At 37.6% G+C, this 17,611-nt stretch overlaps 1 protein-coding gene across 1 annotated transcript; it reads right to left on the reverse strand.

Moving 5' to 3' along the window:
- Nucleotides 1–7,463: 7,463 nt before the first annotated feature.
- LOC110917869 (alpha-ketoglutarate-dependent dioxygenase abh1) lies at nucleotides 7,464–9,128 on the reverse strand. Its single transcript, XM_022162319.2, has 3 exons — nucleotides 8,914–9,128; nucleotides 8,336–8,641; nucleotides 7,464–7,983 (listed from the first exon to the last, which is right to left on the reverse strand). Exons 1-3 carry the CDS (start codon nucleotides 9,106–9,108, stop codon nucleotides 7,708–7,710), a joined length of 777 nt encoding a protein of 258 aa, XP_022018011.2. The 5' UTR covers nucleotides 9,109–9,128; the 3' UTR covers nucleotides 7,464–7,707.
- Between the last annotated feature and the right edge of the window lie 8,483 nt (nucleotides 9,129–17,611).

Here is a 17,611-nt window from a genome sequence, read left to right on the forward strand (position 1 = left end):
AGTATGTATATTGATTACTTTTACACTGTTTTGAAGACTGTATAAAAGGAGGAAGAAGAGAAGTATTGATTATCTTGCACTTAAGAGCGATGATAAATCTCACAAAAGCAAGGTTTTGCTGGAAGTAAGCTTCTTTCTTTGTTCATATACTTTGTTTCCTTCTTTTCTTTATCTTATACCGACTATATTGTTGATATTCTTCCTGTTTTATTTTACTTTCAGTTCTCAACTTAATTATTTTGGTTTGGAATTTAAATTTCAGGTGAGGATTTTTCACTCACCTGATCATCCTAATTTGTGTTAGTTGCATGTACCAACCTCATGGATACCAATGAGACCTTATTCCTTTTGGATAATGATGAGGTTTAAAAAAATATCTTGTTTGATTAATATTTTATGGTGTTCTTTACGTTTTATAATATCTATAATACCACTAATGTATAATATGATAGGTGGAATATTATAATAAACTGACAGTAAAAATGGCTGTTGGAAGCCTGTGTTATGATGCAATTGCTTTAAAACATGGACGTCTTTCCCTAATAAGCTCAATTTATTGGTTGTTTAATTATTGCTTAGCTTTTTTTTTCCTGGTGCAGATTAGAAAACACTTTGAATTTTGGACTTGAAAGGTTCACGTAGGTAAGTTGTTAGTTAGTTATATATTTGCACGATTTAGAAATTGTATCATATCATTTAAAGTCCTAGGTTTACCTTCATTCTCCAGCTCATTGTGTTTCCTGGTTCTTTTTATCATTCTTGTGATTGGTGAAGATGTTTCATTCGGTTGGGATCTTTATTTGGTGAATATTCTGATGTTATTTTTTTCCGTCAGAAAGTCCGTAACCAACTCATTTAGAATCTTGTTCTACTGTACAGGGTCATCATTAGATATGATGAAGGGACCATAATGGAGAGAGTTGGTCATGAGGAGCCTGTCGTTAAGGATTTCAATGCATGTCAAAACAAGTCCAGTCAGTTAAAGTAAGTAGTGTACAATTAGATGATGATCTATGATAAAGTGGGCAACATCTTACGATTGGTTATTTTCAGGTTCTTTGGCCCGAATTTGGTCGGCAGCTCGTTTCATTAATTAATTTAATCACTGGTGCAAGTGTCGAAAAGTATACACAAAGGCTATCTGATGGATGATGCTTAGCTTCAGTTAAAGATCGGTTGAGAAAAGAAATGACTATGTACAGTGTAAATTTAAACTAACAACAATTATTAGATGTTTTGACTAATAGAAAGTGTTGCAACTTTGTACATGATAAGAAAATAGTAATAACAATTCACAGGTACCTGTGATATACTTCAAAAGGAAACGCTTCCTCATGTACGGTAAAGAAAATTGTGAAGCAAAACAACTTTGGGTAAATCTTGTTTCTTTTCATTTGTGATTGCCTTTGCTATGGTCCACCTTTTTAATTATATATTTTTTTGTAAAAGTAATGTTTTTTACGATCATCAGATACATTGCCCACTGACTTTTGTTGTTATGTGTATGATCCGGATCATTATGGTAACAAGATGATTGATCTTGCAGGTGAACAAAACTACCAGGTGGATGCAAATTTGGTCTTGCTGATGGCGAAGTTGAGAAGCGGCTGCAAAAGTATGAGACGAATGAGTTGGAAAAGCATGAAGGGCAATCTGTTTTCGGTATGATATTGTATCAGTTTAATGATACTTTCGTTAGAATTTTACTTGATGCAGCTGTGATTTTCTTTGTTCTGGCTTGGTATGATGATGAGGTGGGGAGTCGAGTCGCATATGAGCAAGTTAATGTTAATATAAAGGTTTTCTTTAAATATAAAATTTTAGGTTGAATGTACTGAGTCGAGTCGCATATGAGCAAGTTAATGTTAATATGGACTTGTTAAAAACTCGAATCGAGTCGGCTTAAATCAATTTTGAGCCTAAATTGAAGCTCGCTTTTGGTTTTGTTTTTTCTTATATAAAATTTTCGTTGAGTAGTGCTTTTTTCTAGCTAATTTTGTTAAAAATCATCCATCTTTCCCCATCGCAAAGTGCGGGCTCTCCCACTAGTAGAAGTAATCGAGAATCATTCTTTAAGTTTGTTGTATATTGTTCGATTAAAATGCAACTGACACGCAATAATGAATATAAAAAGAAAAAATAATTTTTCCGGTTCCGCCACTGGCCCTCTCAACCACCTCAGCCCAACCGTCGGATTCTTCTTCAATCACCAGTATGTACTCCATTTAGTCTATTGTTTGTTCTTGATTGTTTTCTTTTTATGATGATAAAATGCTTCTTGATTGTACACCATTTTAGTCCATTGTTTGTTGTGAAATTTTTGGTGTTTTTATTCTGATTTTAGTCCATTATTTGTGATAAATTGTTTTGATTAGATGTTCTCGATTTTAATAAATTAGTTTATTTAGTCCATTCAGTAGCTTGCAGAAGTTAAAAAACAAAAAGTCTTCTTCTTACAGTCTGCAGAGGTTTTGTTCATCTCTTCTGCTACAGATGTGGTCCGCAGACTACAGACGTTTTACCTCTGAAAAAGAGCACCTAAGTGTTAATATTGAAAATTTTGGGACAAAAGTATAAAAAGTACAAAAATGAAAAACAAAAAGAAAAAAAGTGTCTGCTACAGATGTGGTCCGCAGACTGCAGACATTTTACCTATGAAAAAACAAACAGCACCGAAGTGTTAATATTGAAAATTTTGGGACAAAAGTATAAAAAGTACAAAAATCCCTTTCCCGATTCCAGTAGAAACTATACATAATCCCTATGTTGTTAGGGTCCCCTTTCCAACCCTTGTGGCCGGCCCATTAACAAATCAGGAGTTCCTGATCATGAGTTCCATGTACATAACAGTGATCAATTAATAAATAAATCATGCAATCTGAGTAACAAATAGATCATGCAAATCCTAGTTGTCAAGCAATGATAAGTTTTCAATTAGCAAGCACATGTACATCCGGAACAAATATCGACCCTAACTTCACAGTTTACATGTTCCATATTAATCCCTATTCACCTATCGAATCCCCATTAAATCATTAACACTATCATGACCAGGTTATCAACCATTATAGGATACCCCAACTCAAGGTACAATTCAACCGATTACTTACAACATACAAGAAGTATTAATCATTTAACAAAACATATGAATGAAATCATCAATCAATCAATATGTACATGTTTACATACACACAACTCTCATCGGATCAATGATCATATCAACATCAAGACTCTCACCTATGATAACACCTATGTACACTATTTTACACACACATGATAACCCAAATAATATGAGGATTAATATAGTTATAGATCCACTAACCAATATCTCGGTTAACAGGTTGATGCCTCGAGGGGGGGGGGTCTCATGTTGCCGTACGTAACCTTGAGAGAAGGATAGGGTTTTATGTCTTGAGTTTTATGATAATGAGAATATAATACGAATACATCAAAGGTCATAGTTTGGGGCGGTTAATCCCCTCCCCTTTAGCCGAACATAATGGGCTCAGGCCCACCTAATTGGACTATCACAATTACTTAACAACTCTACAACCCCTTCGCCCCTCAAGTATGCGCGTGATACTAGATTTGGGCTTCGAGCCTGATCTGTGCGTGCGGGCCGATGTGAGGACATGTGGGAGTAGTTCTCTAAATTAGCTAATTGGCACATAAGAGCGTTTTAAAAGTTTCTTGTAGTTAATTAATTAAACACACGTAACACATACTTAAATATTACATACACGAGTGTTTAGCAAAAAGGGACATGAAAGGGAAGTAATCAGAAAACAGAATCACGTGACTAAGAGGCACCGACCTTGAAATTTTGGGTTGTCACAATATCAAGTAAAATCTAGGTGAATCAATTAAGGTTATGGTGTGGGGCCACCACCATAACCGTAGATAAAGGGGGGGGGTATAGTTCGGCCTTAACCATGGTTAAGTTAAGTTAAATAGGTTAAAAGTGTTAAAAACTCAAAGTTAAGTATGGTTGGTGTTTAGAACATGTAATATGATGTTCGGGGGTCATAACTAGCTCAGAAATAATAAAACAATGTTTCTAGTATAATTTTAGCATTTCGGGTAGTGTCCGGTTGTTCGGTTAGATACCGGTTCGTTAAAGTGTCAAACTATACCGTTTAGTGTTCCTTATGTATCATTTTATGACGCTTTTAATTCCCGACACTTAGGAAAGTCTTCTGGGCTAGTTAATCATTTTTCTGCATGATATAAGTGTGTTAAATAGCTGATTTTTGCTGAATTATGCTGAATTCAACAATTTAATTGAGTTTTTAGGCACTTTCCGGCACTCAGACTATCTCTAGGAAGGCAGTTTTACGACCCTTACTTTCCTACACACTATACTAGTGTCATACTTGGTTTCTGGCTCATTCTGAGTCTTAATACAATGTCTGTATATCTACTGAACTTCGTCAGCATTTTCCCGGTTCGTCTGTTAACTGTGCTAACTATGCTTTGTGCATCATTTATGTCAATATGTTTGCATGCAGTCAATGATGTGTCATTTGCAATATGTGATGCACATGTAAGTATAATGCAGTAATCAGAAAGCAATTCCAGTCATAATTTGTAAATCATTACAGTCATTAAGCACTAATCATCATTTAATAATTGTACGGATGCATGCAAATTTGGCAGTTGTCACATTTTTTATCGAACCAAACACACACACAAGTGTGTTTTTGGTGTTTTTAATTTTGTTTTAAAAATATTAGTTTCAAACTTAACACCTTTGGTCCCCCAACTATTCTTAGGTTCTTATTTTAGGTGTTTTTAACCTTCTAACATATTACTACAATACTTCTTTCTAACTAGGTTATTTTTAATCCTAGTTATTTTAATGGGTTTGGGAAATTATAACCCGTTTTATTTTAAGTCCCATTAACTCGGGCCTCTTACGAACTTTATTTCGTCAAAATCTTTTATTCTCTTTTTATTTAATATTAGATTTATTTATTTAAATACTAATATTTACCGGGTAAAATTTTCACCACTAACGGTATTTTACCCTTCATTAACATTAACGTGGTTTGATTACCAAACCGTTTTTGAGGTGTTATAAGTCTACCCCCCTTAAAGAGGTTTCGTCCCCTGAAACCTTATTTTTCGTAGCTCATTAATTTAAACCAAACGAATCTTAGTTTTGTTTTCAAGGAATTCATTAATTCCTTTTGATAACGATTTCACTAATATTGACGCGTATTTCTTTCATGTGTAAGGCCTCGTGGGCCGTTATTTTCAGCTTATATCCTTTATCTTTATTGACCGAGTTGTAACTTGACAACTTAGTCTCATCAGTCCGTTAATATGTTTATCCCGCACTTGTCTTATATTTACAAACTCTTTGTATTTGTCATGACATTTTCTTAACTTTGAATAGCTTTACCGACTAGACTAACCAGTCGCCGTCACTTCATACCCTGTCATCTGGGTATACTATTTTGCCATCTCCAGCCTTATGTGTGTTTAAGATTTTCTAAATCCCCTCATACTACTTACGTTTGTTAAAACGTTGCTTTTGACTGAAAACTAATTTTTTAGTTTACGTTTTCTCTGTCTTACGTCTTTTTCTCATGTCTAGAAATTTCCGTCTAAGTTTTATTCCTGACCATTACTATTTTACATGGAGAATTGTAACCAGTTTTCCACGTTTTACCCAAGTGACCCGTAGGTTCTTTTACTTAGCCTCATAGGCTATTTCCTTAGATTTCCACTTTTTAAGTTAAAACTCCAACAGTTTGTTTCTTTCTTTTCTTGACCCAAGGGTCGTCTTGGTCTTGTAGACCTTAACATTACTTATAATTCCTGAAGGTTGTGATGATCCCGTAGATTCATCTTTTACTCATGTCGTTCTAAAATATACTTTCCATGTCAATGCACCCTTTTTAAGTTTAGAAATCATTCGTTTTCGTTCTTGAATTCTATGGACATTGACCGTAGTCTAAGGCTACATTTGTTTTTTTTTCCGAAATATCCTTCCAACTCTATGACTTCTAACGTCATTTACACGTCGGTTTGTTCTACACTTACCGTTATCCGGTTCTTACCTATACTTCCTTACGACCCGTTACCCGGGTTCTTTATCTTAATGTTTTTAACATTCTTGTTTTGCTAGTTTGCATTTTTCCTTACTATTTCAAACGTTATTCCTTAATTAACTCATTTGACTCATTTTGGGTGAAATTTCACCACTTATGAGTATCAAACTTTGTTCTTTATTTGACCCGTCCAACTTTGAGATGGTTGAACGTAATTAAAATTTATGTTTGCAAAAATCTTGTCATCTTTTAGTCATAACTCTTAATCCGCGTCTTTTGACTTTTAATTAGCGTTCCCGACTCTTGATTTACGCACACTTCTGAATCCCTACCCATCAATCGGGTATTTTTACTGAAGTCACTATTATTACAACTCTTCCGGTATGCATTAAAATTTCGTTTTGATTTATTCGGTCGTCTTAGCGAATTTCATTGCTTTTATTGGATCAAGTCTTTTATTCTTTATTCTACCCCTTTGACTTGTCTGTGTGAATTTCATCACTTATGACAGTCAAACTTTCCACTATGATCATCCACCAAAACCCTAACCATCATCCATCACCATCATCAAGGCTCAAGATCATGTCTACGTTCATGTGCTCTTCACCCGGTGTTCGTGATTCGCAAACCATGAGCGGCTAATCTCTCGGGTTTCACCCCGGTGTAGATTTTTGTACGAATTCTAGGGTTTAAACATTTTGTATTTGATTTGATTTCATGACAATTTGTGTTTGAATATTTGAAGTTTATGATATTTGTCTTACGTTTGTATTGAATTTAGGAATTGTCTATTGAGTAATGAAAATTGAGTTCGTAAAATGAATATGCGTAGTTATGCCTTATCATAGATTAGGATTTACATGTTCTTGGTAACGAAGTGCACCGCGGTCCGTTCTTGTAATATTGATAGCTTTTGGCACCTAAGCCACATGACATTAAATGCGTTAATTATCGAATTCAATTGAATCAAGTTAAAACGTGTAGGAACCCTAGGTCTTGCAACTTTCGGTCTGGGCATGATCCTTGTTCTAATCATTGTTTATAACCCAATTGTGTTTTGTTCTCAGTTAAGCAATCAAGTTTTCAAGTAATCATAGTTCTTTTAGTTAATATCAAACTAGTCGGTTCATTCCAACACATTTTTTCAAACAAACAAAAAACCATTAATCTACATAGCAAACTTCATAATTGTCACAACACCTTCTTAATCAATCACGTCCACATACAATCCACAAACTCTTCGTGGATCGACCCCGTACTACTACTACTATCTCAATGTTAAAGGTAAATCGGGTTTATAAATATTATCTTTAATCGAGACGCGACATCCCGATCAAATTTTCCACCTAGTCAAATATATATTTTTTTCGAACGGCACCTAGTTCAATATGTAGGAGAGGCTATGTCTTACCAACATTACAATATTAGTGGCCGTAGTTTAGCTCAAATAAACATGGTAAAACATTAGTTACTTTAAATAAACCACTAAATAAAAATAAAATTTGACAACCACTAATTGGAAAAATATCTCACTAGCCCCAACATAACATGATGAACCTGAACACGATCACCAACAAGAAATGAAGATGAGACAGAAATCTGAAACGGTTAAATGCCATACACTTCTTAAAAAACGGGCATAAGAGCAGAATCAATGGTGTTTTAACGTAAGGTTTAGACGGCCTCCTTTAAGCAAGGTTTCTTGAAATAACTGCGAGGGACCTGAATCTGACAAGATTTTCTTCACCCCGTGAAAAATAAGTCTAGACTTGCCACCGAATATCAATACATCACCTGATTCTAACAAAACCTTTTCTAACGTGTTTTCATCTCTAGTATGGCCATACAAGAATTCAGCAGAGTTGCCAATGGAGATGGAAACTACAGGCAATCCTCTATCTAGACCACCAACATGCTCATCGCAATCCTACGTTCAAATAAAAACACACAAAAATCAACTCTACCATGGAAAAATAATTACCTACAAATGGTCCATTAGGGTTATTGTGAAAAAACAATACATTTCACTTTTTATCCAAATTTACACATTTAATGTGAAGTGTAAAACGTTACGTTACAACATCACAACCTTGAACATTTTAGTAAATTAACAAAGCCATGTGATGATGTAACAGAAAAGTCCAAGATAGAGTACTTATATTTAATTCATTTTACGTCAACGTGCACCTGTTTTTATAGGGTATCCAGATAAGATATGCAAGTAAAAAAGCTAAGAAACATTTAAAGGCATGTGTATGTATGCGCCAATAAAAAGTAACCTGATGAAGGCCGAGTCGATCATAGATTGAATATAAATTGGCTACACAAATATCTGGGAGCGTTGAAGGAAGTCCATGGACTTGGGCATCTTGAATTGCGTTTTCAGCTAATGAAATAAATTCATATGGAAGCGGTGGTGGTGCAGAACCATCACTTCTGTAACTTTTCTCATACTTTGTTACTGGATCCCACAGTCGACCAAAACACATCATATGCAATCGAAGTTTAGCTCCATTTCGGTTACTAGGGTGGTAAAAACCCCCCGGACCCATAGCCCACTTTTGACATATATTCACTATATCAACCTAAAAGATTAGATCCGGGTCAAAAGCACCCAACATGTAAATAAATATCTGAAAAGCATTGTCCTTGTGATGTTGCAACAAGGAGTACGTAACAAGTCTACTTTAACAACATTGATTGTTCTTTGACAAAGCAAATTAAACAAAGATATTATGGTTGTAGTTCACAGTCAAAACTTTAATAAAACATATGTATGCGTTGGTGATGAATTAAACAATAATAAGAATACCTATCAATAATATTGTGATGATTATTAACGGTAAACAATAAATACCTGGCCCATGTGGGTGAGGTAATTCTTGAAGAGCACCATTCCAGGTCCAAGTTCTTTACGATCAAATATAGAATTTCTCCACCTATCAAACACTAAATTTCTTCTCACCTTGTCTGTCATGATTAAACTAAATGGTTCTGCTTCACTTTCATCCTCAATGTTGGGACAAGGAATGTTGTGATACTGCTTCGACATTCCAATTAAAGGGCCATGAAATACATTCTGCAAGTATATAAACTTGTAACAACCAACCGTACAGCATGTTTAGAATAAGAAGAATTCATGAATATACAAGATGCTCACCCCAAAAGACAGATATGAAGATCCCACGGGTTTCAATAACCGGTAAATGCTGCTCGAATAATTCATCGTTATGATTTGACTTTGGGGAGAACGGCAGGCATGGTTTATATACAACATTTTCCTTACCTAGTGGGCCCAATCTCAATCACAACACATATATTCTTAAGAGGTTCACAAATCGGGTTCAAGTAAAGCCTACTGGGCCCATTCAATTAAATGTTAATAAAAATCAAGAAAATTAGAGTTTGGAGTTTTGATGAACCATAGCCTAAAGCCCGACTATAAGGATATATATATACTAGGTTATAACTCTCGTGTATTATGCGGGTTGAATAAATAAAATTTATATATATTAAACAATAAAACAATATATCTTTAAAAACCTCATTTATTGCACCGGTTAAATAAATATAATTTTATATGTTAAATAATAAAAAAGTTATATATATAAGAACCATATTGTATGGGTTGAATAAATGTAATTTTATATACCAAATAAAAAAGTTATATCTTTAAAACCAAGTGTATTACACAGGTTGAATAAATGTAATTTTATATACCAAATAATAAAAAAATTACATCTTTAAAAATATGTGCATTACACGGGTTGAATAAATGTAATTTTCTGTACTTGTAGGTCCCTAAATCGGAGGATCGATTTTCACTACGGAATCCTTGTTTATAACAAACAAAGTTAAGTGTGCGGAATCCACTTAACCAAGCCAACCCAACATAGAACAAGATGAACACACGGTTAACCAAAGAAACACACTCGTTTGATTAATCTTGAGAAATGCCAACAACTGATACAAACACAGTTCTTACACTTGACAATGGTAAACTAGCATCTCTAACCTTATCAGATAACATTCTGTTCCTATATATAGCAGCTGGGCTAACAGCATCGACGAAAGTGAACTTGGGCCGACGAAACAGATGAAAGCCCAAGTTAAAGCCCAAGTTAAAGCCCAACAGTCAACGAATCAAGTCTGATTCGTTGACCACCTTGACGAATCATAAACGAAACTGATAGATCTGATTCGTCGACAACAAATTGACGAAACAGTCCTGTTTCGTCAAGGGCTGCACTTTGTAAACTGTTTCTGCACAACAGTTTGCAGAAACAGTAAGGAACAGAAGCAAATTACATAAAAGCCCTTTCATGCGACATGCATAGTTTAACATACATTACATAACAAGAGAGACAAAATATGTCGGACACAAGCGGATAGGAGGATATCCGACTTGGTCGACTACGGATACAGACTCGATAAAAGACTAAAGACCGTACAAAATACGACACTACATACAAGACTAGCGACAGACACAAAAAGTGCACCAACAAACTCCCCCTTGTCTGTTGCTCGTCTTCGGTCTTCATCTTGATCTTCACAGGTGGCGCCTTGACAAGGAACTACCAGAATGTATTCCCCGGTAATAGCAGTAGCATGCAATTCTTTGAAACTTTAACGCTTGATGAGCATCCTTGTCTTCGTAGATGATGTCATGCCTATACAGCTTCGTGATATCAGACGCCGACATATTCACCAACCACATCGGGTCCAGTATTCTAAAATTCTTGTCATCATTGAACACGATCACTGCTTCATGCGTATCCGAATCATAACACCACAGACGCATGTCTCCAAGAAAATCCTGTTGCATCGGCATGAGAGGAATCTTGTCTACCACTCTGGGAGGATCATACACCAGCTTGTACCTCCCTGTATTTGTTTCCGGATCAAGTGTGAACCTGATCTGCTCATGCCTTGGAAACTGCGGCTTGTATGACTTGTCTTTCCATCCTGACTTCTTGTTCATCTTGATAAGACGCGCAAAGTGAGAAGCACCTTCAAACTTTGAGCGATTAATGAGCTCAAGTTTTGTAAGTGCTGCGACGTCGTAGAATGGCAGTGATAGAATACTCAGCAATGATCGGAAATACTGAATCCCGAACTCCCTTTTGATGGCTATACAGTGGATTTCTTTCACAAACATCCAACATAAAATACGCCCACTTGGCTTGGCCTTTTCTAGCCGTAGAAAATCCACTTGTTCAGGTTCAGGAGCTGGCTTAGCAACCTTAGACAGAAACCGCTGACGCCATGCGGTAAACGCATCCGTGGCATTTTCAGAAGCATCACGATTCTTCAAGTGTTCATCAATGTCTTCAACATTCTCCTTAAGCCAGTCCTCATCAAAAGGAGCAAATTCGGTACCGTCTTCTCTCACATAAGTTGATTTCTTGGCAGCACCTTCAAATACTATCTCATCAACATTTTCCACATTCACAGACTCCCCAGTCTCCGGTTCACTTGGCATTTTCTCTACTTCTTCGTCATTTACATCACGCATAGCCATGAGAGTGATCATCTGTTGAGGCGTGAGATCTTCAACTATCTCACCCTCCTCCAGTAGTCCACTGGTGACTGGTGGCACAACCTGCAAAGCAAATTCTGCAGTACTGGGAACAGAGGATGTACCAGCTAACGCCTCTAGGAGCTGTTCTTCACCAACAGTTCCACTAGATCCAGCCTGAGATGATCCAAGAGTTGACGGCTGATACACAATAATAGCAGATGAAGTACCAGCTGGGGGTTGCTGAGGTGCAGCAGCTGTATCTGGATTACCCTGATCCTCTGGGTCTTCATCCCGTTTTTGCAAGATTTCCTGCTGTTTGCACCGATCTTCCCATAAAGTAGCCACGCGCTTCCTTAGGAACTCATACCCCTTCGTCATTGTCTTTACACCCTCAACAATAGTTGTATTTCTTGATTCATACCAGTTCTTCATATAATCACACCGACCCTTCAAGTCTTCGGCCAGTTTTTGAAGAACAGAACTTCGCATATCCCGTTCAATTTCAGACGCTTTCAGACGCTCATTCTCTGCCTTAAGCCTGTCGATCTCTTCCTGTTGGTGTTGGATAGTGGCCTGTTGTGCACCAACTGCTGTTTTCAACCTTTCAATCTCCACCAACTGACTGACTTGATCACGTTTTGTGATCTGAATGAAGTCAGTTTGCCTTTTAATCCGATCAGCCGCAGCCTCAAATTGCAGAAACAGGAAGTTATTCTTTTCTTCCTGTGTCATATCTGTAAAGATTTGCTGTCGTTCGGCACTTGGTCCAGCTGTCGTTGCTCTTATCGATGCTGCCATAGAGCGTTGAGGAATGGATTGAGCAGGCACAGTTTGAGCTGCAGGTGGAGTTGTAATCACAGGAGGTTCAGAAGTAGGAACTTGAGGTGCGGATCCTCTGGAGGAGGTACTTAAGTATCTGCGAGCTTTCTTTTTCTTTTGATGCTCTGCGGCTTTCTTCTCTGCTTTCCTTTTTCTAGCAAGTTCTCTTTCAGGATCAGAGGGAACATATTCAGGATCATCTTCCTGTCTGATCCTTCTGTATCTCCGTACCCCACGTTCATCCAGATACATCTCGTATCCTGGTTCATGTAGTAGATCCTCAGCAGAATCTGAATCTGCCTCATCGTCACCACCAGCTGAGGTGTCACCAGCTGACGCTCCCCCTGCTGAGGTGCCACCAGCTGAAGCACCAGCAGTAGTACCAACACTTGATGCACCAATTGCACCAGCATCACCAGCATCACCACCATCATTACCATCGTCATCACTATCAGATTCATCTGATACTTCAGGTTCTGGACCGAATTTCTCACTCATCATCCTTTTCAATTCAGGTTCTTCGTCATCAGATTGACTCTCTGCATGACGCCACTTGTTGTCTTCAGGAGCAACATACGCAGTATCATGAAGAGCACCGAATAGTTTCCTTGGAGGGTTACTCTCCTTGTACCGTTTATTTGCTAAGTTCCTGATAAGACGTAAAGAATGGAGATTCATAGCTTCAATTTTTAGCAGATCATTGTCGGCTTTTGGCAGACTTGGATGCTGGACGTTCATTATCATCTGCAGAAACCGAGGGTACATCCAGTATTTGTTTCCGATGGTTCGATTCTTTCCCGTTCTCGTCAGATTCTCCTTCATATACTCGAATATGAACCTTGAAATACTAAACGGTCTATTTAGTACCAAGGCCACAAAGAGTCCCATGAGCTCGTTACTGGCCATATCATAACCGGCCCGTTTGTTGCTTATACACTGAATAAGAACGTGCAAAAGAAACTTGTATCGAAGCGGGAAGTCACCCTTGTTTATCTGCATGCTGAAGATATCACCCGGGCACTTCATCCGTAATAAACACCCACGGATGCACATGATAGGAACAGTAATTGGCGCGTCCGGAATATCATGTAGCTGAAGAACTTCATTCAGAATCTCCGGTGATACAATCACGTCCACGTTTTCTACCCGACCGCTGATAATTTCTTTGCCATCCAATTCTCCAACATGTGCTGAATCCCAGAACGCCTTGATTAGAGATTTGTATACAGGCGTCGAGAATGTGATTGCATAATTGATACGCGATTCCCGAATCCATTGTGTAATATCTTTCAGCTCGATTAGTTTCTCCTCTGGATCCAAATATGCAACCTGGTTGTGCCGCTTCTCCGACATGATTTCTTCTTCCGTTTTGTTTTCTTTCTTAGTTGCCGGCTTACGTTTACCTTCCTTGGGTGCCATCCGCAAGTATAAACGTCCACAGTAAATAATAGTCACATACGCATACATTTGGACATGTATGGATACAAGTTCATGAATCCACTAGACATACAGCCTGTCATACATGCCCACTGTGAACAAACTGCCTACTGTGAATTTCACTAAGGCATTTTGACGAAACAGACCACATTTGACGAAACAGGAAAGAGTTTGACGAAACAGATCTGAGTGTTGACCAGATCTGTTTTGTTGACCCATTGAGATTCGTCAAAGGATCCTTTGACGAAACAGAGATGTTCTTGACGAAACAGAAATGATTGTTTGACCAGTTCTGATTCGTTGACCATCCAGATTCGTCAAACAATCTTTTGACGGAACAGAAGAGTTTTGAGATGCGTCAACGAGGCTGATTCGTTGACCATCAGATTCGTCAACATGACTGTTTCCCCATTTCAGATTCGCCAATGCTTCAGATTCGCCGGAGTTTGGGTTCTGGGTTTTTGTCAGTTTCGCCAAAAATAGTTATAATTAATTTAGATCATTACAAACAACAGACAATAACCAACAAAATAAGTCATGATTCTTCTCAGGAATGGTCGGTTTTCTGGTTTTCATTCAAAACATTATAAAACCCTAACTTTCAAAAGAAAGAATGATGCTCTGTTCTTCACCCCCAAAACCCCCAATCTTAAACATAGGCAAAACACCCCATAAAACACTTAGATTCCCCAGTTCAAAAGCACATTAAATAAGGTAAATATCAACACAACAAAATCACTGAAAATCCGGTCACCGATGAGGTTTCCGGCGATTTCCGATGAGTTAGAGCGAGGCCAAAACTTCAAAGGTATGAAGATAAAATATATTGCACCTTAATTTCTGTAAGTTATTGATGAAAATCTGAAGATTTAGTGAGGAAAATGTTGTAACCGCCGGTATGTGTTCTTGACTGTTGGGAGAGAAAGTGATGGTAACCTCTTGAGTGTTTTTGAAAAAATGAACCACTTTTTCTGACATAAGGACTTTAAACACCGCCCTACCTTTTTGGCGAAACAGGGCTTTGACGAATCTGATTCGGGCTTTGACGAAACAGACAACTGGGCCTTATCTTGGGCCTAAAGTTAGCCCGTTGGCGAAACAGGCTTGGGCTCCCTGTTTCGTCAAAGTCCTTGACGAGATAGACTTGATTCGTCAATTAGAAGCAGATTGACTAAAGACTGACTTTGACCAGGTCTATTTCGTCAATGGTTCTTTGATTCGTCAAACAGATCCTGATTCGTCAACTTCAGTTTCAAAAACACCAAGGCATGAAACTTTTTGCATACTGCACACAGGGTTTTAGTAATTTAACCATTTTGACATTCGTTTGAGTTTTCAAAAGCAAGAACGATTTATGAAGTAGGTTTCAGGCTTCCGGTCACAAACACCAAGCAATATCTTTGGCATAATAAAAAACAAGCATAACCACTACATTTTCTAAGATGCTGAAAACTAAACTAAATGCAGATGAAATGATAAAATAATCAACTGTACAGATGCAACTTTTTCGAGTTTCAAGTATAAGGAATCATACCAGCTTACGGTCTTAGTCAACATGATTTGATTTCTGATTAAAGTTCCTAACAAGTATACTACCTCGATTATCGATATTGTTGTCCACATAAACTCATGCTTATCAAACGTAATCATACTTAGGAGATACGCTTTACGGTAAGGATTATACTTACAAGTCGATGTGAATCCACCTCACGACACATTCCCGTATCAAGGTATGCACGAGAATTCATCTTACCGGTGAGTATACCGATTATCATCTGTTTGACCGTATATGATGTGAGATTCTCACTTATTTTGATTTGAAAACAAGCCCTATGTGATAAAATCACTTATTTATGAGGAACTTGATTTTCATATGCATGAGGGCACAGGAGCAAGTCCGTGAACAGGTCAGTACTTTCGTACAGCAGAGAGACGAACTTGACTCCCGGATGAATGTGATATATTATCACTTATTTAGGGGACATGTGATTGTTTATCACTTATTGAGGTCGGATGCAATATGTACACATATGTATGGTATCATGGAAGATCTAGACTTGCGTCCCCGTTATTTTTCGGTAAAAGATATAACCATGATACCCAGATGATAAGCAGCATAAATACCGAATATCTCAGAACCTCGGCAATCTATCAAACGAAATTTCGGTACTAAGACCATATGCCAATGAATGGTTCCCACCTGACTTGAAGTCTGTTAGGTTTGTATCATCCTGCACATTTTAGTTTGATTGTGAGCCTATCGATACATCGCTAGAAGAGATACTTATCATTTGTTTAACGATTTCAAACATGTTGACCGACCACACCAGTGAATATCATCACTTTCCTTTTCCCAAGAAACTCATTTTTGGGTTTTTCTATTTTTTTTATTTTTCTTAATTTTAAGAAATAAAAGACAGAAACGTAACACATCTTTTTGGATTTTTGAGATTTTCTAATGTTTTTGTATTTTCTTGAAATATTCTCCCCCTAAAATGCTAAAAGATTATAAAAGGAAAATCTTTTTGTATTTTTCGGATTTTGAAAGAAAATATATTTACAAAAACGATTAGCCAAAGAGTTTACTCAGGGAGCACCTTAATGCCGTTGACCAAAAGTAGATAATCAAACCGTGATTTATCAAAGGCTTTTGTAAACAGGTCGGCACGTTGGTGTTCGGTGGGGATATGAATCACATCGATTAATCTTTTATCAAAACAATCACGTATGAAGTGATATTTAATTTCGATGTGTTTGGTCTTGGAATGCTGCACAGGATTTCTAGTGATTTGTAAGGCATCATTGTTATCAACAAAAATAGGAGTAGTTAGGAATTCAAAACCGTAGTCGCGCATTTGTTGTTGTATCCACAAGACTTGGGAGCAACAACTTGAGGCAGCGATATATTCTGCTTCACAGGTTGATGTAGCAACGCACGTCTGCTTCTTGCACTGCCACATCACCAGGCGACTTCCTAAGAACTGACATCCCGCTGTTGTTGATTTGCCGTCAATTTTGCAACCACCAAAATCAGAATCACTATATGCGGTCAAATCAAAGCTACCATCCCTAGGGTACCAAAGACCGGTGTCTGGACATCCCTTCAAATAGCGAAAAATCCTTTTTGCAGCTGACAAATGGGAGGCCTTCGGATTAGCTTGATATCTTGCGAGCAGGCATGTTGGATACATGATGTCAGGCCTCGAAGCAGTAAGATACATGAGAGATCCGATCATAGCACGATAATAAGAAGAGTTGACACTTTCACCCTTCAAATCCGGAGTAATCCCGTGATTCTGCGGAAGTGGGGTATTGGCGGGCGTTGCATCTGACATCTGGAACCGGTTCAAGATGTCACCAACATATTTAGTCTGATGGATGAATATCCCAGACTCTGTTTGCTGAACTTGTAGGCCCAAAAAGAAGTTCATCTCTCCCATCGCACTCATCTCGAATTTTTCCTGCATAATTCGCTCGAATTCCCTACACAAAGATTCATTAGTGGAACCAAATATAATATCATCCACATATACCTGCACCAGCAGAAGATCTCCATTTTGTTCCTTGACGAAGAGGGTGCAATCAATAAGGCCTCTCCGAAATCCATTCTCCAGAAGATAGTTGGATAGGGTTGCGTACCAAGCTCTAGGTGCTTGATGTAAACCATAAAGAACTTTGTTTAGCAACCAAACCCGATCAGGATGAACTGGATCTTCGAAACCTGGAGGCTGTTCCACATACACCTCTTCTTGAACTATCCCATGAAGAAAAGAACTTT

This window comes from Helianthus annuus, chromosome 9, assembly GCF_002127325.2.
Source record: "Helianthus annuus cultivar XRQ/B chromosome 9, HanXRQr2.0-SUNRISE, whole genome shotgun sequence".
Taxonomy (NCBI): domain Eukaryota; kingdom Viridiplantae; phylum Streptophyta; class Magnoliopsida; order Asterales; family Asteraceae; genus Helianthus; species Helianthus annuus.